Source organism: Triticum dicoccoides, chromosome 6A (assembly GCF_002162155.2).
Source record: "Triticum dicoccoides isolate Atlit2015 ecotype Zavitan chromosome 6A, WEW_v2.0, whole genome shotgun sequence".
Lineage (NCBI taxonomy): Eukaryota > Viridiplantae > Streptophyta > Magnoliopsida > Poales > Poaceae > Triticum > Triticum dicoccoides.
The window spans coordinates 104283524-104310571 of record NC_041390.1 but is presented as its reverse complement, the minus strand read 5'-3'; the positions used below and the strand labels follow the sequence as shown (position 1 = coordinate 104310571).

The following is a 27048-nucleotide window of genomic DNA, read 5'->3' as shown; positions in this document are numbered from 1 at the left end:
TCTCACATGTAATGACTTATGCTTTTGCATGTGTGCTATGTAATGAACTATGTGTTTTTGTTTCACATTTGCGCTCTTTTACTTTTTATGTTGCCTGGTGTGTGGATGTATTATACGTGATTACTAGATCATGATGGCGCGCGTTGCCGCGCCCGTCTATTTTGACAATACAATGGTAAGAGTATTTCTATAAATATATGGAGCATGAAACATGAAAGTTCAATTTTTATTAATTAAAGTAAATTTGCATGATATTTTTATCAAGAACTATATATATTTGTTAGTAATGAAAGGCCTGCAAGTTAAATAACATATTGAGCGAAGAGAATTGAATTTATCAGATAAAGGGACTTTGGTGGAGGTTTTCTTATGTATTGTGGAGATATAGGCATATAGAGATCAATTAGGTAGGACACAACATTTTTATGTAGTTGATTAATCAGTTGAAACATCTTCTCTGCACGAGAGTTATTTCTATTTGGTGTAGCCATGACCTGTGAGATTATTGGAAGTAACATATACAAAGAAATAGTATACACTAAGTTCACAAAGGAGAAAAAAATGTAATCGATCTTTAATACCATTTTTGTTTCTGCTATGGATTATCAACATGCACGTGTGGATGAAAACGTGGTCAGATTTGACATTGTATGCATGGGTGCAAAATTATATACTACATGGAATCACACATGTCTAGGTCTGAATCTGGACTATTTAAATCTGCCATCAGAGACCTCTCTACATTCAATTGAGGCATTTCGATTGCATCAGGAAAGTACTGAATTGTACAGAATACAGTACACCACAAATCAACTCATCCATAGTGTTAATTGGTAATTCATGGCAGAAAGAAATCACCCGCACATATAAAATTATCTATTTCTTCATAGTTTGTGGAATCAAGTAATAGATATGAGTATGAAGATGTAGTTATCAAAAGAAATATTATAAAAATGGTAAAACTATCCATGGCAGAAAATCACCTCAGAACTTGTCAAATGAGATCAGAATGAAAAGGCAGAAATACCGGAGTTGCGTAATGATCGGTGGAGTCCAATTATAAACCATCTGGACTTAGTTGGAGTGGTCTTGTGTTCCATATGTCCGAGCCAAATGCTGAATCTAAGACATATTAGGACTGATATATCCATGGACATCCCTAGTTTCTTAGACGACCTTGTACCAGGATGTGCATCTTCAGGTGCACCATTGTCCACAATCATGCGGTATACAAATATCATAGTAATATCACAATTATGGATATATCTATCCTCCAAGAATCCCCCAAACGATCATATGAGAACCACCTGGGGCACCAAAGGTAATGGAAAAGTTTGCATTTCATTCACACCGTAGAATGCAGTGAACCCATCATAATTCATACAGCACAAGTATGATTAAATTCGACAAGTCTAAATGACATACCATAACCAAATATCCCTCAAATATCCACGAATTTTATTTGTTTGTACACATCCAGTAATTTTCTGATCATGTGTGTCATTCTTCCAAACAATGTTCCCATCAAAATCAACAAGTGGACCACCACATCCATCCTATTCCTAGCACAACAATGAAGTGTGTACATAGGATATTAGTAATTTTGACGCATCAAAAGACAGTGCATAATGATTAGAAAAATAAGGAGAGCAACAAACATCACACTGTAGTAATTTTGCATGTGGAGAACATATACCCTTCACTGTCAACTTCACTTGGAATGTCAATCGGTTTCACACGTGACACGTGCATCCATTAATCTGCCTGAGTGGAAACAACGGTTTGTAGCTAATAACGGACGATGGGGCTACTGAGACATGCTGCACGAAGATCAGGGAAGAATCTAGTCGCAATAACAACCATACTTAAAGATTAATCGTAATGATTTATTCACCCATCAACAACTTTGTTAGTATTGGGAAGGCCTAATTTTATCTACAAAGTTATGACAGTATACAGGATGATTACCTGACCAGTATCTTAAATAAGAGCATCAAGTGTAGATAATTAGCAGCACAAACCTCCAGTGTGGGGGTAAACCCGCGTTCCTTATCTGATGTGCTAACCAAAGCTGACGAGGTCAGAACACATACCCCCAACTGAAACAACCCCAACTTCCGCCCTCCGGCTAACTGCTTGATCATGGTCGATCTGGTCGTGCCGCGCCAACGACTTCAGATATGGCGTAGAATTCTTGATGGGCGTAGTGCGCCACCGATCTAGGGATGGAGCTCGCCGACGCCACAAGAAAGACAGGAGAACGAGGACAGCGGCGGCTAGGCGGAGATGGATTCAACGTTCCTACAAGGTGGTTGAAGACTGTGCCATGAGGAGCTACAAGCCCAAGGAAGCGACAACGGCGGCGGCGCAACCTGTGTCGTGGGTGAGGGAGATGGAGATAAGGTGGGAACTGAACGAGAGTCCAGGTCAGGGTAGAATGGGAGGGAACATCGACGACCGTCCATCCGGAATTGGACGTATATCATATAGGATAACGATATGGCTTCGATTTGGTCTCCGGAGAAGCTGCCCAGAGGACAGTTGGTCCAAGAAGGCCCAAGCGCGAGACAGTTGGCCCAAGAGCAAGCCCACGCGCGAGAGGGGAGTATCATACGGCCAGCAAGCATCCAGCCACGAAATCGAACGGCTAAAAGCGTGGACGCGCGAGAAAGCTCCGTTTAGGTTCAGTTATACTGTCCTTAAATAAATTATTGTTCATTTTTTCTGGTAACTTTTACTAACATCCGACTGATAATTATTTGCTAACTAGTTAATTGAATGGTAACATTTGTGATCATACCCTGATAACTTCTGCTATCACCATGTTGATAACTTCAACCTTTTGTGTGGTAACTTATGCTATCACCATGCTAACATATGACTGATAATTGTATCGCTCTACTTTTAACTGATAAATACATCGTCCTACATGAAAGATATTTGTACCTTGTTTTCCAGCTTACCATTTTTATCGTATGGGAACTTTCACCATGATTACTTTTTGCGAATTTTGTGCTAGTATTTTTTTGTTCTAAGTAGATACCTACATGTTTTTATTTTTTTGCTAACTAGTTACTAAGATGGTAACTTTTGTGTTCATACCCTGATAACTTCTGCTATCACCATGCTGATAACTCCAACCATTTTTGTTTCCTTTATTGATGTTGTAAATACACCCCTCCCCTTCCTTTCCCTGCATGCACAGACAAACCATTCTAATACATTTTATGCTGCCCCTTTAACTATCCTGACCCCCCTTATTTTCTTCCCTTTTTCTCTCTACAGTAATTCTATCATCATTCTGTACTATCTATCACTTTATTCTTTAGCTGTTTTTCCATATATTTGACATTCCTTTTGTCAGTTCACAAACTGACCTGATCGCAACTTTTTGAAGAGCGTCGATTTCGAGTTTATGATGCGGATGTTGAAGACGACGATGTAATTATGTGGGTTGAAGAAGTCGAACGTTCCACTGTTAGAGCAAAAGCAAATTACAGTTCTGTAAAAGGTACTGATAGGAAGATTTTATTTAACAAACTCTTTCCTACTGCCAACCTTGATAACATCATTATCTCCATGTTGATAATTTACTGTTCTAAACTCTGATAACTTCTTTTCTTTTTGTTTCCTCATAATATTTCTTTCCACCATTCCCAACTCTGATAACTCCCCTCACTTTTCTTCTAGACCACCCCACCAGCCCTGAATTTGCTACACCAGTTATTAAACCTCCCTATGGTAATCATTCAGCCAGTGTGACTCCTAAATCTTACATTCGGAAAGTTAGGGTAAGCCGCCCATCGCAGTTCCTTCTGCCTCCATATTGTGGCCTCACAGCATCTGCACTTGAAGAGGTTATTTACGCAGAAGTTATCAAGCACACCACTGATTCAGTTGACTCCAAGATAAAACAGTAATGACATTTACTGTTTTCCTTTTCTCTAGTATTTTAACCCCTCATCGGCAAAACATTTGCTTATATACTATTTTTTTTCTTTGTTTGCTTTTCAGTATTAGGGTTATTGACATCGATGGGCGATGGGTCACATTGGAGGAGCTCGCTAATAGTGTGATAGAAGGTGGCCAAGTTTCGAATAATATTGCAGAGCTCAACATCCGAACTCTTTCTGATTCTGTACCCTCAGGGAAGATCATTTTTCCATGGTTGCTGCCAGTATATCTTCTCATACATGATATGACGAGCAAATTCCTAATCAAACATTTCCGTTGTGATGCAAACTACATACTTAGTCACCAAAATCTGGTACAATTTTTTACGTAAACTACATACTTTTCTTCTTTTAAATCGTACAAGCTGTTTTTTAGTTGGTCTAACAGGCAATTTTATCAGGCTCTTATTTTGGTTTTGTCAGACATCGTACCATTAAAGAATTTTAGCTGGTACCTAGTTATGTTACTTTTCTGTGGTAACTTTCATCTATGCCTACTGGTAACATATGTCGTCAGTGTCCTGATAACTTTGCCTTTTTAACTGTAAATGCATTGATAACTTCTTGTGTTCATGTGTTCACATTTTTTTAACAGCTACTGTTTCCAACACTGCAAAAGTTGGGACCTCTACCAAAGGACGGGCATTGGTATGTCTTATGCCTTAATCTCAAGGCAAAACGATTTGAAGTTCTTGATTCTCTTCGTCCACAAGATAGCCCTTCGCTCATCACACATGCGACGAACCTTATGAATGGCATTAAAAAAGCCTGGTTGATTGCGTACAAGGACTCGAGTAAGCAGATCCAAGACTATGATCTTGTGTACATCGATGTGTTCAAACAGGACAATGGGTTAGTTTTTTTGGCTAGTACTCCATCATTTTTTTTCAACTAAATACCTGGTAACTTAGTAGTGTAGCATTTTAAAAGTTTGTTCAGCTTTTTGCTTATCTTATTTTGCTTTTTAACACATCTTTTTCTTACAGCACTGATTGCGGTTTCTTCGCGTTCAAGATCTTGGAGTTCTGGGATGGTAAAAATATCCCGACAATAACTAAGGAGCAGATCCCGGCGCTGAGAAAGATATTGACAAGCATGTGGCTGGACCATCCTCTTAACAAATGCACGCAATGGCGCTATCACTTGTTCAATAAGGAGTAATTGATGTGAGAAATTTGCACCAATATAAGTTTTATGTTTAAGAACGATGATAGTTTTATACATTTTTTTGGGCTGATTACTATCTTCTTTATACATTTTTTGTTGATAATTATGATAGTCAATGCTGATAACATACTATAACAGGTGATGATAACTTTCTTTTTCATTGTGTCATAACATTTTGCTCACAAACAAAGAACGATGACTAATCTCATTCTCATTTATGAAAATCCACATTACATTCTGGACGATAACTTACATGTTTCAGTGCTGATAACTTTTCATTACATGGTGTCTCGACACCGTTTTACACAATAAAATGGGTAAAATTGATAAGTAAAATCTCTAACTTGCATTTCAATGCCCATCTAACTTGCATTTCTCAGTGTGGGATGGGTGAGGTACATTTGCGTTTATCATGTTCTGTCGACCCGCAAACTCTACACTTACTCTTTTTTTTGGCTTTGCAATGTCAAATGGGTGCTGGAATCTTTTCTCTCTTGGACGCCCTTTCGTAGTAGACTTTGGTGGGTCTAGTATCACTCTTGTGTTTGATGATTGGGATCCCTCGGCATGTGAGCCTTGGAACTGGAAAATATTGCCAGACACATGTGTGACAGGAATGCTTCCTTGATGCGCTATTGGGACATCTTCAGTGGCACTAGTCCCTGGTGGTGAAGAAAACATTTGTGCTTCTTTTCGCTCATCTTTTTCCTTTCTTGCTTTCTTTAGCTGCCTCTTTTTTAGTGCATCCATGTCGTCTCTGAAAGCATTAACATGTTTCCTTGCCAATGCCATCCCTTCATCAGTAGTGCAAGCGTCTTTTGCTTGTTCCTTGAAATCATTCAGAATAGATGTATATCTCATGATATTTTTTCCTTCCTCTTTCATACCCTTCTTAACTGTTGGCTGTTAGTAATCAGGCTGAACAAGATCCTCTTTCTGGATCCCATGTCCACCTATCCAGGATATACCTCCTTGATATCTCGTAGACTCCAATCTGTTCCATTACTTGTAGTATGTGTGTGCATAATAGCCCATCGCGATCAAACTTGCAGCAAGTGCATGAGTATACCCCTTCATCCTTGTTCGCCTGCACATGGTAGTCCCTATCCCCATACTTTGGTAGTATGCCTCGGAGCGACCACATCCTGAAGGTTCCATATTGCAAAGTGTCGCATCCGTAAGCAGTCTTTAGCTTCATCTCTACCTAGAACTTGGAGAACAGATTTTGTGTGTATATCCCTCGCATCTATAACTCGATTGGGTTCAAGGAATACATGTCTGCCTCTTTGTAAATGGTGTCCACTTGCTCTTTCGCCACAGCCACCATTACTTTCTCCTAGATTACAGTGTATTGAGTTGCGAATTCAATCAATGAGTTGTTGGGGTTCACGTACTTCTTGAGCACAATATTGAATCCCTCGCCCCTTGCAGTTGTCTGCAAGAATGGAAAGAAATGCTTCATGTAGTACACTGGGGCCCAACATTTCCTATTTTCCCACAACCATTGAAAATGTTCGTTGTCGATCTGGCCATGTTCATCCATCATTGCCCACCATTTGTTTTCAAACTCTTCCTCTGTGATACACAAAACATTAGACAATTACAACATCATACACAATCATTGGTAATTAAAGTACAAGTATGCTGGTAACTTTTCTTAGTTGTTAGATGGTAACTTTATTGAACAGTTTTTCTAGATCTGGTAACTTTCCTAAACCACAAGTTGGTATCAACATATGTGACTGCCCCCTGGTAATATAGCCAACTACATCATGGTAACTTGTGTAGACCCACGCATGGTAACTTGTGCATCACATATATTTATATGGCTTCTCAAGTTTGCTGCATGGTAATTAAAATGGGTCAACAGATTAGGTACGTATCAGTCAAGCTGTTGTCGACACAGTCTTTGAACGCTCTGTTTAGTGGTTTATCATCAGCCATAAGTTTTCCAAGTTTCTCCTGCGCCTTCTTCATTATATGCCAGCGGCAATTTCTGTGTATTATGTTCAAGAAGACCTCGTCGATTGCATTCCTCATTGCAAAGTCCTGGTCTGTGATGATGTTTTTAGGGGCAACACCACCCATTGCATGGAGGAATGTGTTAAATAGCCAGACAAAGTTTTCCTTTAGTTCATTTCGAATGAAGCCACACCCAAACTGGATGGATTGACCATGGTTATTAATTCCAATGAATGGTGCACACGGCATCTTATACATGTTTGTCATGTATGTCGTGTCAAACGACAAACAGTCATTATACTTTGCATATGCCCTGCGTGATGCGCCATCTATCCAGAACAAGTTCTCAACCCTGTCCTCATCATCAAGTTTGATTCTCTAGTAGAAATATGAATCTTTGGCCCTCATCTCTTGGAAGTATGCAATTATGCTCCCAACGTCCTTGTGGCGGTGCTCTAAGCGAAACTTAGCTCGTTGATTAGCAATGTCTTGTGTCATGTAGGGTACGTCTTTAGTGCTCCCGTAGAACCATGACATCAGTTGCATCTGCCTCGCAGTCTCAACGTTGCATCTGTGCAGAACCCTCAAGAAGTCCTGCTCCTCCTTCAGAATGTACCGATGTGATGATAAGAATTTTGTTAGGGAAGGCTTTTTGATCAGGGGGTGATTGTGGGTGTCCTCAAAACGGTCAACAGTCCACCATGCATCATCGTGGGATAGGTACATGTGCGCTTCACATTTAATCCTAACAACTTTCTTTTTTTCCTCTTCTTGACAATGTTGCCTGGGTTTTCCACATCTTGCAGCTCATCCCTGTCCTTGCATCGTTTGCCATATTTTGTACAAACTAATAGCACCCTGCTTATAGTTCCATCAACCCTCTCTTTCTTAAATTGCTGCCTAATTGCAAAGCCAGTTCTGCGCGCGTAGGTGCTGTAGTGGTCACGTGCGCTCTCCATGGTGTCAAATTTTGTCCCTTGCAAAGGTGGCTTAGGTGTGGAATATGCCTCCATGTTGTTGCCTTCCATATCAGCATCGATCCCAGCAGATTCTGGAGTTGCTGGTTCACTTATTGTCTGCTCTCCAAGGCTCCCAGCTCCTGTGCTTGCATTTGTTCCAACACTATGTGCACTTGTTCCACCACTGGGCAAGCTGTTGTTTGCGCTGATTGCCCGAGCACCTGCATTTTGGCCTGGTAGATTAGTAGAATATTACATGATAAATAACAGTTTTCCATCATGGTAGTTTTCTGAAGATTCGGTGAATGTATCTTTCTTTTTCATGCCTAAACAACCCTGGTAATTTGCATACTCTGAACCTGGTATTATGAGTGCACCAATGCTGGCATTTTACAAACCAATTTCAATAGTAAAGCATTCTTTTCTGCCTAAAAAACCCTGGTAATTTGCATCCTATGGACATGGTAATATGTGTGCACCAATGCTGGTAAGTTTCAAACCCACTTCAATAGTAAACTATTCTTTATGCCTAAAAATCCTGGTAATTTGCATTTTCTGGACCTGGTAATATGTGTGCACCAATGCTGGTAAGTTTCAAACCCACTTCAATAGTAAACTATTCTTTATGCCTAAAAAACCTTGGTAATTTGCATTTTCTGGACCTGGTAATATGTGTGCACCAATGCTGGTAGGTTTCAAACCCACTTCAATAGTAAAGTATAAGACTGTTTTTTTCATTCCATGATGATATGTAAACAGTAATGTTGGTAATTTTACCTGTCCCCATGATGTTTGGGTATGCTGAATTGCTGATTGGTGTGCGCGCTGCATCGCCTTCTTCATGCATTCTACCCCCTCCTCCATCCTCTGCATTATATCCTCTGCTAGCATCCATTTATCTACTCCTGCTTGATTTGTTTTCACGTTTGCACGTTAGTACACATTTACACGTGTTCACTCTTTTTTTTTGAAACTCGTTGTTTTGTTTTACTCTTTACATAGGTGTCTAAAGGCAAGAATCGCAGGGGTGATTGGGAAGAACATTAAACAGGAGAATTTACAGTACGACATGAGCATCTCCATTAAAAGGCAACACTTTTCTTTATCCAATGTTAGTACTTAGCTAAAGTCGATGATAACTTTTACTATGTACAGATTGATAACTTGATTACTTCATGCAGTATAACATTCTTGTAGACTGAAAAATGTACCTTTTTTGCAATGCATCTTCCATTGTATGAGAGAATGATTTTTGTGGTTAATAAAGGTTCCTCTCTCCTTTTTTTGTCTTTATTTTTCCATGGTAGAACACAAAATCTATGTTTAGTGTAGCAGGGGAATGGGGTATTTTTTTGGGTACTCTGTTTTGTTGCATGAAGTTGGTAACAAAAACTACGGGGGGCTGGTAATTTTGCACTTAGTTGATTGGTAACTCACTGCAATAGGCAAAATTATGAGAGAAGTCTGCTTATTCTGTTTTTCTAGTGGTGAAAGGATGGTAATTTTTGCACAGATTGGGAGGGGGTCTGGTGGGGGTGGGGTAAGTCTTTGTATTAAGCAAATTTTTTTGGAGATTTTTGGATGAGTCTTTGATTCTTACCAGGGTGAGGTGATGTTGCCTGGTGATTTCTTCGCCGTATCCCTGGTAATTTCCACCGCTCCCCTGATGATCTGCTTTTGTTTGATCCAGATCTGGAGGAGGGGTAGGTCTTTGGTGTTGATTTTGAGCAGCTGTGTAGGGGGGAGGGGCGGGTGGCTGGTGGGGAGGGTATACTTGCGTGGAAGGTAAGGGGGGTGGGGGAAAGTTGCGATCTGGAAAGTGCATCGTGGGGGGATGGCATTTTTTGTTGGGCCTTGTACAACGATCGGCCTGGTTAGTTGGCGAGGTGGTCGGCCTGGTTAGCTGGCGGGGTGTTTGGCCTGGTTAGCTGGCGGGGTGATTGGCCTGGTTAGCTGGCGGGTGATCGACAGGTAAGGTAAATTTTCTATCGGGCACACTGTTGCCAAATATCATTGTCCATTTATTTAAGAATTATATTTCGGGTTTATATATTTTTGTTTATTTATCTATTTACATAATTGCAAATATATATTTTCTTGTACTAACTTTATTTATAAAAATGTTCCTTGTCTAGATTAAAAATATTCATCATGTATTAAAATAATTTTAACATGTATGTAAAAATTGTTCAATATGTGTATAATAAATGTTCATCAAGTGTTAAAAAAGGTGCAACATTGAAAAAACAGTGAAGATGTATTTATGAAAAACATATTGAGCGCGTATTTGGAAAAGCATTCAACATGTATTTGAAATAAAAATACTCAACATATATTTTAAAATGGAAACAAGAAAAAGAAAAAAAATACCAGGAGAATAAAAAAGAGAAAGAAAAAATCAAATAAAATGGATAAAAAATTAAAATAATCGACAGAAACTTGTAAAGAAAAACACTCAAAATATAAAAGAAAAAAAATGGATGGGACTTTCTCAAAACCTCACGGAAGGCTCTCAAAACTGCCCTAGCTCTATTCCCAACATCGCCCTGGGGGTACAGTAGCTCTGCTAATGGTCCGGACTAGATGACCGTTGTTGGTATCACTCGCAATAAGCGATACCTAGCTTCTGAGCTTTTTCCTACGCCTTGGGTCTTTTCAGGCCCGCTATGACATGAGGGCATGTGCCCCAGGGTTAATGTGATTGCATTTGGACCGTGTCTAACTTGATGCATGAAGCATATTACTGTACTCATGGGGGACTGGTTTTGGTGTTCGTTGTGCCAAAAGCAGGTTGAATGTCCATCGGAAGCAAATTAGTGTTGCCGATAGATAAGGATACAAATGATCCAGTTGCTTTCAGTGATCCAAGCAGGGCCTACAAGCAATCATGACATCAATCATGCAAGCATGGGCGGATCTGGGCCCCAGGCAGCCCAGGCCATTGCCTGGGGCGTGGGATTTTTCTTAGCCTATATATAATTGGTTCGGCCTGGGGCGCAGCCCACTTCCAAGCCCAGGCAGCCCGGCTAACTGGCCCAATCGCCCAGCGCCCAGGCCATCCCTGCCTGCTTCCTGTCCGCACGGTGGACGAACGAAACCAGCCGCCCCTTCTTCCCCTGACTTGACAAACCCTAGGCGACCAGGACCAGCCGTCCCTGCCCTCCCGGTCCGTTGCCCGCCCCTTCGATCCCTTCTGCGGTCATGCGGGCGTCAGGTTGCGCCACTGCCGCGCTGCGCGCTGCTGCTCCGTCCGGCGAGGCGTGGAGGCGGCGACTCCGGCGAGGCTTGGCGTCCGCGAGGTGCTCGATCCCTTCTTCCTGGCGTCCGGCGAGGCGCGGTGGCGGCGACTCCGGCGAGGCTTGGCCTCCGCGAGGTGCTCGATCCCTTCTTCCTGGCGTCCGGCGAGGTGCTGGTTTGCCAGGAGCTGAGCCGCAATACTGAGCAGAGCAGAGAGGTATTGCTTAATGCCTTGATGCCTTGATGCCTTTGTTTTGTTTTTTAGTAGATGTCACTGAATGATGATTTTCACTGCTAGATGCCACTGATTGTTAGATGTGGAAACCTATTTAGACATTTAGTAATTTTGTTTCTATAAGATCTTACAGGAAGGCAAGATGAGTAACCGAAACAAGACATTCAATTCATTTTTTCAAGTTCATTAAGCGATTTTAAGGTTATCGCAATCGCAGATGCCTTTTGCCTTGTCCTAGACGTAAGTTCTCAAATTTTGCATCTATCATTAACTCCTTTTACCTGCTATATTATGCATTGATTTGCATTTCAAAAATTATATTCAAGGTTTAGCATCTTCTGCTATTGAAGATATAGGCATGGGAGGCTCAGATCAGCCAATCCATTGATTTTGTATCAATCTTTTGTATCATTTATATACGCTACATATTTCTTTTGATTTTTCTTGCTTTATTAGTTAACCCATCATGGAACAAATATTGCCGTTGAATATTATGTTTGGTGTATTATCAGTTGTGCAATATAGATTCACTTTCGTATGCCTTGAAACTGGAATTTTTTTAGGGTAGTTTTTAGCCCTTAGTTTCTCGCCCGGGGCGTCAGCCAATCCTGGCTCCGCCACTGCATGCAAGCAACCGATTAAGAGGTCGAGGTTATGTTTCATCTACAGTAAGTAGGGTCACGAGAGCAAAACTTCTACGCAGAGGGGTGATCTCCCAAAGGCAGCAAGGAGGCCACCCGAGGTACTCATCTTGTGGACTAACATGCGACATGAAGAATACTTGCGGCAAATTGATGGTTGGTTATGAAGACCGAAAATGGTTATGACACATGTGAGATTCTTATGAGTTGGCATGAAGATAGTTGAGGGAGTTTCCGTTGAGTCAGGTTAGGATGAAATGAAATTTAAGTAACAAAATGCCTTATTTGTCGGGATTACTGAAAAACGACATCGGCTTATAGTGAGCCAGGTTAGAATCATTTAGAGTTAAATACACTGGAGATGCCTCAACTTATCCTGTGCGCGGTCAGTTTGGTGTCTAAAGTTGTAAAATACATGAAATTGATGCTCGAACTTGTCCGGTCATGCAAATACGGCGCCTCCTTCCGTATCCGAACATGTCCAGCCCGCGTGGCGTGCCAGCTTGGCGGTGACCCATCTGTAAGTGGTTGAGAGCGGGAAAGTGCCGAGTACTCCAGGCGCGAGGACCTTTTTTAAGAAACCCCCTTATATTTATTTAATCACATAGAAAAGACCTCAAGTATGAGAAATAACATGAAAAAAATCATCATGGAGGGGTTTAAAACCTGGCACCTCCTGGTCAACTACGGCTTAATCTGTCCACTCGACCAAAATATGCATCGGGTTCATCTCTTAGCTAGAAAGCTATGTAAACACTTTTCATGTATCGTTCTGTAATTTTCTTAATGTGTTATCTATCTTTTTTTTCTTCAAGTTCCTGTTAATTTTCATGCGACGTAAATTTTCCCATATAAAAATACAATATGCAACTATTTTTTACTTTAAGATTTTTTCTATTTTAATTATTGCGTACTTTTAAGAGGTAGACATGAACTTTTGCAAAAAATTATGGGGATTAAAATAATTCAACCTATATTAGAAATTATTGTGTAAATTTATGTATGTTCACTTCTGGACCACAAGCACACACTACTATTGTTAATCTTCATTGTATTTCTAAAATACCTAATTATTAACAAATTGACAACATTGTATTTTGTAACCTATTCAACATGCATTAAAAAGTATTGTGTTGACATTTTTAATACAATTATTCAAAATGTTACATAATAAATTCTTAGTACACATTGAACTTTTCTACATACACATTGCCAATTTTTTAATTCAAGACAAACATTTTTGAAATACAGGTTATAATTTTTCAATACATGTGAAACATTTTCCAAAAACATGTTAAACATTTTTCAAATACACTAACACTTTCTTTAAGTTTATTATGGAAGTTGTAATTTTTTCTTCCATTTCTATTTTTTCAACGGTAAAAATAATATGAGAAATAATAATAACAAGATTGAAAAAATGAAAGTAAAACTTGTGCAGGTCCATAGAGGCGCCATATATAAAAAAAAATCGCTTGAAGAGGTACATAGCAGCCAAAACGTATTTCTGGAGCACGGCGGCCATTGAGCATGTTTTTAAGGCTAAAAACTAGCACTTAAAAGTTTCAAAATGAGTTGATTGTTTTCACACAAAAACATATGTATGTGCTCTAAGTGACTTTCAACTTTCGCTCAAAATTATGTTATATTATACCCTTCAAAAAATGGAAAAAAATATGGCAAAAAAATAAGCTGATTTTTTTGCATGTATTCATCTGTTTTATCTCTCATACAAGCACATATATTGGTGAAAATTCACACGGATATATTACACTTCTATGTGTGCATGTATAAAAAAATTCAGATTTTTTTTAGCTATAAAAATCCGTTTCTTTGAACTTAAAAAAAATAGGACACAATGTGCCCGTGCTCCAGAGTTACTTTTTGCATAGCCATGCAATAGATAGAGTTTGACCTCTGCAATATATACTGCACCGTGTATCAGTGGCGGAGCTAGCGTTTGAGAACAGGGTGGTCCACCCCCTTTTTTTTGATAAGTATAACATGTGAACATTCTAAATAATTACCAATATCACATAGAAATATATAAATATGGTCTTACACACTAAAATTCTCAATTAATTCTAAGTTTTGCATAAAGAAACCTACATAGTACATACTATATGGATCATAGTACATACCTTGAGAATTTATTTGAGGTAGAAATGATGTGCAAAATTATGCATCTGTTCGGTTCATCTAAAGGATAGCATAGCACGGCCAAAAAAAAACCTAAGTCAGAAATTGGGGAATCAAAATTGGTAAGCTGGTAAGCCCACAAGGGAATACATTGCACTGTTAAAAATATATGAAAACAGAACCTGAATAACACCGATCTAAGAAATAAACTTTAAGTGCAAGTGTCATACCGAGTTCTGGAAGCCCAGCCACTGGAGGTGCTTCAATTGCCTTGACTGCTCAGCCAAGAAGACCACCAAGTTCCTCACACTCCTGATAACAGAGGGCAATTTTAATTCATCCCCTCGTCGAACAACACAAACAGGGGGGGAGCAAGATCTGCACTTACACTTGCAGGGGAGTCAGAAGGCCGGGGGCAGGGGCGCAGCCGCGCAGGACAGGGACACACGCAGCTCGCAGGGAGGCGGGAAGGAGAGGATCCTCATCGGGGGCTGGGCTCCGGTGGGCTAATCGGCGACCGGCGAGGACGGCGAGCCGTCGTAAGGCACGGCTCTGGGAGGGCGTCAGGACGAGGCGGCTGTCCCCTGGCTCGATGTGGAACGAGGGCACGGTTGCGGGCTGTGGCTGCGTTGATCCCCGAGTCAACAGGTAAGTGTTATTGGGCCATCTTTTTTGTCTGGCCCAGTTAAAGACCCATAGGTATGGTTGCTCCAAAATCCCAGGGTGGGCCGCGGCCCACCCTGGACACCCTGTAGCTCTGCCACTGCCGTGTATGGCACGTTGGACAACCTTTGCGTAGAATGCAATCCGTGATAGGGCTCAGGTTCGATCATCTATCATGCATTTTTTTTTCTTTCTAATTTGTGAGGTTTTCCTGCTTGATTAAATAAAATATGAGGGGGTTTTGTACAAAAAATTCCTCACGCTCGGGCCACCCAGTGCCTTCCCTGCTCTTAGCCACGGACAGGTGGGGCACTGCCATGCTGGCACACCACGCGGGCACTAGTTTCATAGTTTCGTGTATTTTACAACTTTGGCCTTTGGGTACTAAAGTTGAGGCACCTTCAATGTATTTAATCCAATCATTTAGTAAGAGATCCAAATTGGTTGAATGGTTGTTTTTTCATTGATGCAGTGCGCACGTTGCGACTTCTTCCAGCTATCTTCTTGTAATTTTTTTGTTTAAGTGCCACATTTTGACTACATGTGGGTATTGATGCGAAAAATTGTTCAAATCCAACAGTAAAATTCTTATGTTCTTCAATCCACGCTGTATCTGAATATCTAATAAATAACATGCACAAATCTACTGATACATGCTACTAACTCTGCAGCGAGCCTTAATTACGGAGAGCGTCAGCCACTTGCTATAGTTTTTCCCTCAATCAGAGGAAAATCATTAACCAGATGCACACTGATCAATGGTAGAGTGCAGCATCTAGGAAACAATAATGATACAGTGCAGCTAGCATCAGCACATCATCAGCCACGCACTAACTAAACCCAGTATCAGAAAACAAATGGGATTCTTGACACCAATTATTCAACTCCCGCAAAAAACAACACCAATTTTATATATTCAACTAAAGTATTAAAAAGTATTAAAAAATGATTAATACATGGTATCCTTGTTAAAGTATTAACTCATGGGGGTCTGGTTTTGGTGTTTGCTCTGCAAAAAGCAGGCTGCATGTCCATCGGAGGCGGACCGGTGAGAGGAGGAAGTCAAGTGATCCAAGCAGGAAGCGACCACCTGGTAGGCCTACTAGCAATCGTGACAACGTGACAAGCCTCCATGCAAGCAACCGATTAAGAGGTCGAGGTTATGTTCCATCTGCGGTAAGCAGGGGCAGGAGAGCACGACTTCTCCGCAGAGAGGTGATCTCCCAAAGGCAGCAAGGAAGTCACCGAGGTGCTCATCTTGTAGACTAACACGCTGAAGAATATGTGCGGCAAATTGATGGTCGGTGATGAAGACAGAAGATCGTATCTCACATGTGAGATTCTTATGAGTTGGCATGAAGATACTTGAGGGGGGTTTCAGATGAATCAGGTTAGGATGAAATCAAAATTAAGTAACAAAATGCCTTATCTGTTCGGATTCCTGAAAAATGATATCCACTTGGGGAAAGTAGTGGTTGAGCCCCACCTCGGTGCACCCACGGTGCATCCATGCAAGAAGACATACCAAAACATTTCGAAACAATCCAAAACTTTATGAAAATGATCATCAACAAATGTTAGAGAGGCTTGCCAAGTTTGATGGTCAAATGACATCCGAGGAGAACTGTACAAAAAATTACAATTTTTGGTCAAACAGTGCACATACATGTTGACTATTTTTGACTAATTTTGTGTTTTTCGTATAGAGCTCCTCGGATGTCATTTGACCACCAAAATTTGCAAACCTCTAACATTTGTTGATGAACTTCCACAAAGTTTCAGATTTTTTTTCAAAATGTTTTGGTATATTTTCTTGCGTGGGTGCATCAAGGGTGGGTGTAGAAAAACCACATTTGGCGACTTCTTCCAGCTATCTTCTTGTAATTTTTTTGTTTAAGTGCCATATTTTGATTACGTGTGGAGGTATTGATGTGAAAAATTGTTCAAATCCAATAGTAAGATTCTTATGTTCTTCAATCCACGTTGTATCTGAATATCTACTCCCTCCATCCCATAATGTAAGACATTTTTTCGACACAAATGTAGTGTCAAAAATAAGTCTTACACTATGGTACGGGGGAGTAATAATAATAAATAACATGCACAAATCTACTGATATGCTACTAACTCTGCAGCGAGCCTTAATTACGGAGAGCGTCAGCCACTTGCTATATTTTCTCCCTCAATCAGAGAGGAAAATTATTAACCAGATGCACACTGATCAATGGTAGAGTGCAGCATCTAGGAAACAATAATGATACAGTGCAGCTAGCATCAGCACATCATCAGCCACGCACTGAACTAAACCCAGTAGTGCCAGAAAACAAATGTGATTCTTAACACCAATTATTCAACTCCCGCAGAAAACAACACCAATTTTATATTCAACTAAAGTATTGAAAAATGATTAATACATGGTGCGGTTCCAAAGACCACGTCCACACGGCACAAGCACTTCCACTACCACAAGCACCAGAGCCGGCCTTCCAGTGCCAGAGCTCACACGGTACCCAGTCTTCTTTGAACCGCTTCCAACTTCAGATGAAAACCACAGTCCATGGTCCACAAAATAATAGTGCGCCAGTGGAGCCAGGAGAATGGAAAACAACAGCAAATGTATCCACCATCCGAAGCTCGTACGCGTGATAACTGACAAGGAAGTTCATGCTTCAGGTCAAGAGGATGGAACAGAAAACAGATACCCAGCACTCCAGCAGGCCAACCATCACCCCGTCCATTAAGCAACATGATTGCACTTCTTCTTGCCGTCCACTTGGGTTTGTCCACACACTGATTGAGACGCCGATGTTTGCTCTGGATCGCAAGCACCTTTCGGAAATGATCTCCCCATGCACCATCTGGCCGGCTGAATACTTTGCATATCTTTACCAACTGTTTTTTCAAAACACGGCTTTTCCTGTTCACCAAAAGGCAAAGGATGTGGGTAGAGGTTAGATTTGTTTAGTGAAACTGGTAAGAGAAGCGATATCAGGGCAAGTAAAGTAAGGCATGCTGTAAAAATTCATCAAAAATTTGAGTCAAGGATGACTGGAAAATCTACAATGCAGTTTTTTTTGTACGGAAGAATGGGTAGTTCACTTCCCAGTAGATTACAGCATGCAACCAATAGTGAAGCACTGAAATATCAGTATGAACTAGGAAGCTGCCGCGTGGGCTGGGAGCAGTTGTGTAAAACCCGATTTTCTTGACCCAAATTCTTCGTGGTGACTATGACTACGAGGGACAGAACAAATGGGAGCAAGGCCTGCTTCTTCCTTTCCCATCATGCTCTTTCATGGTTACACCACCATTGATGCTTTATCCAGTCAGGGGACAACATAAGCTCAGGTTCCCGTGTTAGTTTCACCAGAAAACTATGCAGACACTCGATTTTCCCAACAAGACATACAGCAAGATATTGCACATACCTTCCCTTGGCCTTGGTCTTGTGCTGCTGATATGCTTGGCCTCTCCTACCAGTTCCTGCACGGAGCAGGAGAAGGGCTCCCTTCTCCAGTTCCTTGGTGGGCTCTCACAAGATGGTGGCCTCGCTGTGTCATGGAATAATGGCTCGGATTGCTGCCAGTGGGAAGGGATCACCTGCAGCACAGATGACACTGTTACAGATGTCTTGCTGGCTTCTAGAAGTCTTCAGGGGCACATCACACCTTCTCTTGGGAACCTCACTGGATTGCTGCGCCTCGACCTGTCAAACAATCTGCTATCCGGTGGTCTACCGCAGGAACTGGTATCCTCCAGCAGCATCCTCATCGTAGATGTCAGCTTTAACCGTCTTGGAGGAGAGCTGCATGAGTTGTCGTCTACCCATGCCCGGCCACTGAAGGTACTGAACATCTCGAGCAATTTGTTTACAGGACAGTTTCCGTCCTCCACATGGCAGGGGATGAAAAATCTGGTTGCACTCAATGCCAGCAACAACAGCTTTACTGGGCAGCTACCAACTCATTTCTGTGCCAGCTCGCCATCCTTGGCAGTGCTCGAACTCTGCTACAACCAATTCAGAGGGAGCATTCCCCCACAACTTGGTAGCTGCTCCATGCTCAGAGTGCTCAAGGTTGGCCACAACCACCTCAGTGGGAGTCTCCCGGACGAACTCTTCAATGCTACCTTGTTAGAATACGTCTCCTTCCCCGGGAACAGTTTACAAGGAACACTTGAAGGCTTGCATTTTGGTAAACTCAGTAATCTGGGTACTTTTGATCTTGGAGAGAACAACATCAGTGGCAAGATTCCGGAGTCTATAGGTCATCTCAGGAGATTGGAGGAACTCCATTTAAACAACAACCACATGCATGGGGAGCTGCCATCGAGTCTGACCAACTGCACAAATCTCATAACCATTGACTTCAAGAGCAACAATTTCAGCAGGAAACTCGCCAAGGTCAATTTCTCCAACCTATCCAATCTAAAAACTATAGATCTTATGTACAACAGCTTCAGTGGCGAAATTCCAGAAAGCATCTACTCATGCAGCAACCTAATTGCACTGCGTCTGTCTTCCAATAAGTTCAATGGCCAGCTGTCAGAAAAAATAGGCAATCTAAAGTCCCTCTCATTCCTATCACTTGCTAACAACACTCTTACAAATATCACAAGTGCACTTCATATCCTTAAGAGATGTAGAAAACTTACAACCCTGCTTATTGCGTTCAACTTCAGGGGAGAAATCATGCCAGAGGATGACATGATTGATGGTTTTGAAAATCTTCAGTTTTTTAGTGTCGATGGATGCGGATTGTTTGGACAAATACCTCAATGGATATCGAAGCTAGCAAATTTAAAAATATTAATCTTGTCTAACAATCAACTCACTGGATCAATACCAGCCTGGATCAAAACCCTAAGCAACCTGTTCTATCTGGGCATATCAAACAACAGCCTCACAGGGGGGATTCCAACAGCCCTTATGGATATGCCAATGCTAAATTCAGATAAGAGTGAAGCCCATTTAGACCCAAGGGCATTTGAGCTACCTGTTTATTATGGTCCATCACTACAATACCGTGTACCTATTGCTTTGCGTAATGTGCTAGATCTAAGCAACAACAAATTCACTGGTCAAATCCCCCTCGAGATTGGTCAGTTGAAAGCCCTCCTTTCACTCGATTTCAGCTTTAACCACTTGACAGGACAAATCCCACAATCAATATGCAACCTCACAAACCTGCAGCTGTTAGACTTGTCAAGCAATAATCTAACAGGTGGAATTCCAGATGCATTGAATAGACTGAACTTCCTTTCAGCATTCAACATTTCAAACAATGGCCTAGAAGGGCCAATTCCATCTGGAGGCCAGTTTAATACATTTCAGAATTCTAGTTTCCTTGGGAATCCAAAGCTGTGTGGTCCTATTCTCACTCATGAATGTGGTTCAGATTCAATACCTCCATCCTCCAGAAAAAAACGAGATAAGAAGGCTGTTTTTGCAATTGCATTTGGCGTGTTCTTCGGAGGCATTGCTATTCTTTTGTTGTTGGCACGTCTCCTTGTCACAATCAGGAAGAAGGGTTCTATGGCAAAACATAGAAGGGAGAGTAACGAAGATGTTGAAGCAACTTCATTCTACTCCAGTTCAGAGCAAACATTAGTCGTCATGTGGATGCCCCAAGGCAAGGGAGAAGAAAGCAAGCTCAAATTCACTGACATTTTGAAAGCTACAAACAATTTTGACAAGGAGAACATCATTGGTTGTGGAGGTTATGGATTAGTATACAAGGCAGAGCTACCTGATGGCTCCAAGCTGGCAATCAAAAAGCTCAACAGTGAAATGTGTCTTATGGAAAGAGAGTTCAGTGCAGAGGTTGATGCTCTTTCCAATGCACAACATGAAAATATTGTGCCGCTGTGGGGTTACTGCATCCAGGGAAACTCAAAGCTCCTCATATATTCCTACATGGAAAACGGCAGCCTGGATGATTGGCTTCATAACAGGGATGACGAAGCTAGCTCATGGCTTGACTGGCCAACTCGGCTGAAGATCGCGCAAGGAGCAAGCCTTGGCCTTTCCCATATCCATGATGTCTGCAAGCCTCAGATTGTCCACCGTGACATCAAATGCAGTAATATCTTACTGGACAAAGAATTTAAAGCTTATGTTGCAGATTTTGGGCTAGCCAGATTGATCCTTCCCAACCAAACTCATGTTACGACTGAGCTGGTCGGTACTATGGGTTACATTCCCCCTGAGTATGGGCAAGCATGGGTTGCTACGTTGAGAGGTGATATGTACAGTTTTGGAGTAGTCATGCTTGAGCTGCTCACTGGAATACGACCTGTCTCAATCCTATCAACGTCAAAAGAACTTGTCCCATGGGTGCTGGAGATGAGGTCTGAGGGGAAGCAGGTTGAGGTCCTGGATCCAACACTTCGAGGCACAGGATGTGAAGATCAAATGTTAAAGGTGCTTGAAGCTGCTTCCAAATGTGTCGACCACAATCAATTCATGAGGCCAACCATCATGGAAGTTGTCTCCTGCCTGGCCAGTATAGATGCTGACCCGCAGATGCGAAAATCAGCCAAGATACAATGAACCACTAAACCACACATGATAGATAATATTGCAGTTTTGTGCATGATGTACATGTAACTTTCTTAGTTTCAGTAGAACTACTAGTTCTGATAATCAGTTTGTTCTGTATTTCTGCACAGAGCCTAACAGGTTGCCATCTTGAGCTTTACGTACTTTTTTCAGGAAATATTTTGGTATTCATCTTCCTTCAGATCTTTTTTACAAGGACCTTTAGATGTTTCTGTATGTATTATATATGCTTTTAAGTTTCACAAGCATGAGACAAAGTGTAAACATGTGAAATGACTATCTTGCTTTGTCAGTGAAAGATTGGAAATGGTTTTCATTGGGCAGATATTATGTCTTTCAGCTGTTTTCTCTGGATCAACGGTTTTAAGAACCGCAGAGTTGGAGCTGAACTACCGAATTGCCAGCTACAGCAAATGTTTGGTCGGCCCAAGCCTCAAACAAATGGAATGAGAAACTGAGAATGTAATACGACTACCATCTTTGAAATACAAACTGAATACTTAGTACGCAGTCACTAGCAGAACACGAGAGGAATGGTGATCAGAAGCACCTACGTACCATGTCCAAAGATTTAGGCGGCCAAGAAACCACGGGCCTTGCAACGTAGCTAGCCCCTCCGGCGTAGACACATACGCATCAGAGGACTTCCCAAGCATGGTCCACGATCCCACCCGGACTCTCTACGGCAACCGTCCGTCGCGGACTCGCGGTCCAAGAAAAGACACTCGGGTCGGCATTCCGCCGAACGGCCTGAGCGCGCTGCTGCCGAGGCGGACGGCGCTGGGAAGAGAAGGCCGGCATTGCGTCGGAGAAATAGATGCATGCGTGTGCGTGGAACGGGGCGAACGTGGCAGAGAGGATGCGCTGCGAGCACGGCGGCGTGAGAGGAGGAGAAGGCCGGTGAGAATGGTGGAGTTGCGACTCGCCGGGAGAGAGGAGTGATGGGGAACGCGGAACCGCGGAAAGCAGGCTGTGGAGCGCGGGAGCGTTTTCTCGCCTACTGCGAGACATAGTAAGAGCGCGCTAAGAGCCGGCCCAATTCGGGTTCCTGCCGGAGCTGGTTTTCCTTTCTATTTTTCGTTTTTAATGGTTTTCTGTGCCGATTTTCAAGGGTTTTATTTTGAGGTTTTTATTTTTTGTGTTTCTCTACTGCAGAGTAATTTTTTCAACACGTGTTTATTTCTAACATACACATTGTACGTTTTTGTATAGATCGGGAGCATTTTTATAAATGCTTAATATTTTTCAAGTACTTGATAACAATTTTTAAAATATGTGTCTGATGTTGACCTTTTTGCATACACATTGTGCATTTTTATACCTCTGAAACATTATTTTATACATGTTTTATAAGTTTGCAATACATGATTAATATTTATTCAAATACATGTTTCTAAAAATTTAACAAATATGTGTTAAAGAAAATTAAATATATGTTCAAACATTCTTTTGAATGAAATAAAACAATTTTTTTAAAGTACACATAATTTTTTTGTCCATTGTATAAACCCTTATTTTAAAATATCATGAATATTTTTTTCAAATGCATGAATATTTTTTAAATGCAACATACAATTCTTTTTGAAGGGTATGAAACATTATTTTAATTACATGGAAATTTTATTTACATTTTATAATCTTTTTTCTCATTGTCAAATACATTTTTCTGAAATGCGTGATTTTGAAATAAAAACTGTTACGGCATTTTTTCTGAATGGTATCAACATTTTTAATTGTGCTGATTTTTGTACACTGTATTAAAATTTTAAATTCATGGATTTTTAAAGTAAATTAATGTTTCGGAATACATGTATTAAGGTTCGGTGTGCAAAGGTTCGAATCCTTTTACTCCAAATTATGAAGACCCGATCTGATTTTTTTTAAGAACGAGCTAACAACTACAGGAGAAGTGGCTCAGTATCAAACATACCACGTGCCTATCTTATGAACGACAATCATCCGCTTGGATGAGGCCATTCTAAGGTGATTTTTCGATCTAAATCAAGCAGGTTTCCCTGAAGATCTTGTTCAACATGTTATATTTTTACTGGTAGGAGAATAATCCGACTCGGTATTCTTAAAAAAAAGGGGGGGGGGGAAGCAGAACCAATTTAAGATGATATGGGTCATGAAGGAAATATACCCTAGAGGCAATAATAAAGTTATTATTTATTTCCTTATATCATGATAAATGTTTATTATTCATACTAGAATTGTATTAACCGAAAACATAATACATGTGTGAATACATAGACAAGCAGAGTGTCACTAGTATGCCTCTACTTGACTAGCTCGTTAATCGAAGATGATTATGTTTCCTAACCATAAACAAAAGAGTTGTTATTTGATTAACAGGATCACATCATTAGAAAAATGATGTGATTGACATGACCCATTCCATTAGCTTAGCACCCGATCGTTTAGTATATTGCTATTGCTTTCTTCATGACTTATACATGTTCCTATGACTATGAAATTATGCAACTCCCGTTTGCCGGAGGAACACTTTGTGTGTTACCAAACGTCACAACATAACTGGGTGATTATAAAGGAGCTCTACAGGTATCTCCAAAGGTACATGTTGGGTTGGCGTATTTCGATATTAGGATTTGTCACTCCGATTGTCGGAGAGGTATCTCTGGGCCCTCTCGGTAATGCACATCACATAAGCCTTGCAAGCATTACAACTAATGAGTTAGTTGCAAGATGATGTATTACGAAACGAGTAAAGAGACTTGCCGGTAACGAGATTGAACTAGGTATTGAGATACCGACGATCGAATCTCGGGCAAGTAACATACCGATGACAAAGGGAACAACGTATGTTGTTATGCGATCTGACCGATAAAGATCTTCGTAGAATATGTGGGAGCCAATATGAGCATCCAGGTTCCGCTATTGGTTATTGACCGGAGACGTGTCTCGGTCATGTCTACATTGTTCTCGAACCCGTAGGGTCCGCACGCTTAAGGTTTTGATGACAGTTATATTATGAGTTTATGCATTTTGATGTACCGAAGTTTGTTCAGAGTTCCGGATGTGATCACGGACATGACGAGGAGTCTCGAAATGGTCGAGACATAAAGATTGATATATTGGAAGCCTATATTTGGATATCGGAAGTGTTCCGGGTGAAATCGGGATTTTACCGGAGTACCGGGAGGTTACCGGAACCCCCCGGGAGGTATATGGGCCTTAGTGGGCTTTAGTGGAAGAGAGGAGAGGTGGCCAGGGCTGGGCCGCGCGCCCTACCCCCCTAGTCCGAATAGGACAAGGAGAGGGGGGCGGCGCCCCCCTTCCTTCTCTCTCTCCTCTTTCCCCCTCCCGAATCCTATTCCAACTAGGAAAGGGGGGGAATCCTACTCCCGGTGGGAGTAGGACTCCTCCTGGCGCACCCTCCTCCTGGCCGGCCGCACCTTCCCCTGCTCCTTTATATACGGGGGCAGGGGGCACCCCTAGACACACAAGTTGATCCACGTGATCATATTCTTAGCCGTGTGCGGTGCCCCCTTCCACCATAATCCTCGATAATATTGTAGCGGTGCTTAGGCGAAGCCCTGCGACGGTAGTACATCAAGATCGTCACCACACCGTCGTGCTGACGGAACTCTTCCCCGACACTTTGCTGGATCGGAGTCCGGGGATCGTCATCGAGCTGAACGTGTGCTAGAACTCGGAGGTGCCGTAGTTTTGGTGCTTGATCGGTCGGGCCGTGAAGACGTACGACTACATCAACCGCGTTGTGCTAACGCTTCCGCTGTCGGTCTACAAGGGTACGTAGATCACACTCTCCCCTCTTGTTGCTATGCATCACCATGATCTTGCGTGTGCGTAGGAAAATTTTGAAATTACTACGTTCCCCAACAGTGGCATCCGAACCTAGGTTTTATGTGTTGATGTTATATGCACGAGTAGAACACAAGTGAGTTGTGGGCGATATAAGTCATACTGCTTACCAGCATGTCATACTTTGGTTCGGCGGTATTGTTGGACGAAGCGTCCCGGACCGACATTACGCGTACGCTTACGCGAGACCGGTTCTCCCGATGTGCTTTGCACAAAGGTGGCTAGCGGGTGAAAGTTTCTCCAACTTTAGTTGAACCGAGTGTGGCTACGCCCGGTCCTTGCCAAGGTTAAAACTGATGGGGAACGTTGCAGAAAACAAAAATTTTCCTACGATTTCACCAAGATCCATCTAGGAGTTCATCTAGCAACGAGTGATCGGATTGCATCTACATACCTTTGTAGATCACGCGCGGAAGCGTTCAAAGAACGGGGATGAGGAAGTCGTACTCGACGTGATCCAAATCACCGGAGATCCTAGCGCCGAACGGACGGCACCTCCATGTTCAACACACGTACGGTCAGCGTGACGTCTCCTTCTTCTTGATCTAGCAAGGGGGAAGGAGAGTGTAACACCCTCGATGCGACTATAGATCCCACGTGTCGAGGCACGACTTAGAGACATAATCGCATTGAAGGCATATGTCGCAAGTTAGGCAATCTTTACAACATCCCATGTATTATAAATCATAAAGGGGAGATAACATAGTTGGCTTACACTCGCCACGCCAATCAAGTACATAAATAACATTACATCATCCAAACACTCATGGCCCGACTACGGCGCCAAAATAAAAGATAACCCGACATGCGACACGGTCCCAATCACCCCCAACTGGGCACCACTACTGATCATCGGTTAAGGAAACATAGTAACGTTGAGAGTCTTCGTCGAACTCCCACTTGAGCTCAAGCGCGTCTCCTGGAGCGGAATCATCAGGCCCTGCATCTAGTGTAATAGTAATCTGTGAGCCACAGGGACTCAGCAATCTCGCACCCTCGCGATCAAGACTATTTAAGCTTATAGGTATGGCAAGGTAATATGTGGAGCTGCAGCAAGCGACTAGCAAAATATGGTGGCTAACTTATTCGCAAAAGAGAGCGAGAAGAGGAGGCAAAGCGCGAGCGAGAAACTAGAGAACAACCTGCGCAAACATTACTCCAACACCGTGTTCGCTTCCCGGACTCCGCCGAGAAGAGGCCATCACGGTAACACACCCAGTTGATTCATTTTAATTAAGTTAAGGTTCAAGTTATCTACAACGGGACATTAACAAATTCCCATCTGCCCATAACCGCGGGCACGGCTTTAGAAAGTTCAAATCCCTGCAGGGGAGTCCCAACTTAGCCCATGACAAGCTCTCACGGTCAACGAAGGAATAGACCTCCTCCCCAGACGTTCCGATCAGACTCGGTATCTCGGTTCTTCAAGACACTTCGACAGGTTAAAACAAGACCAGCAACACCGCCCGAATGTGCCGACAAATCCCGATAGGAGCTGCACATATCTCTTTCTCAGGGCACACTCAGATGAGCGCTCCATACAACTAAAACCAAACCTCGAGTTTCCCCGAGGGGGCGCTGCACAGGACTCTAGTTTGGACCAACACTCAGAGGAGCACTGGCCCGGGGGGGTTTAAAATAAGATGACCCTCGGGCTCCGGAAACCCAAGGGAAAAAGAGGCTAGGT

General features: G+C 42.0%; 1 protein-coding gene and 2 long non-coding RNA genes across 6 annotated transcripts in view; 2 read left to right on the top strand and 1 right to left on the bottom strand.

Annotated features, from left to right (window-relative positions):
• LOC119315318 overlaps nucleotides 1-2437 on the bottom strand; it is a 14607-nt gene extending 12170 nt beyond the window's left edge. The window contains exons 1-3 of one of the 3 annotated variants that reach the window (XR_005152693.1): nucleotides 1659-2437; nucleotides 1426-1562; nucleotides 984-1307 (exon numbers count right to left, since the gene is read on the bottom strand). This is a non-coding gene — a long non-coding RNA (uncharacterized LOC119315318). The remainder of the gene's footprint in view (nucleotides 1-983; nucleotides 1308-1425; nucleotides 1563-1658) is intronic. The other 2 variants (XR_005152691.1, XR_005152692.1) reach the window with 2 other exon arrangements.
• Nucleotides 2438-11068: 8631 nt separating this feature from the next.
• On the top strand, nucleotides 11069-16933 carry LOC119315319. 2 transcript variants are annotated; one of them, XR_005152695.1, is made up of 3 exons: nucleotides 11069-11495; nucleotides 11647-14941; nucleotides 15979-16933. It is a non-coding gene; the product is annotated as an uncharacterized LOC119315319 (long non-coding RNA). The 2 variants fall into 2 exon arrangements; XR_005152694.1 differs by having other exon boundaries at nucleotides 11638-14941.
• Nucleotides 16934-17888: 955 nt separating this feature from the next.
• Nucleotides 17889-21840, top strand: LOC119315315 (tyrosine-sulfated glycopeptide receptor 1-like). The gene has a single exon (XM_037589966.1). It carries the CDS (start codon nucleotides 18333-18335, stop codon nucleotides 21504-21506), a length of 3174 nt encoding a protein of 1057 aa, XP_037445863.1. The 5' UTR covers nucleotides 17889-18332; the 3' UTR covers nucleotides 21507-21840.
• Nucleotides 21841-27048: the final 5208 nt, after the last annotated feature.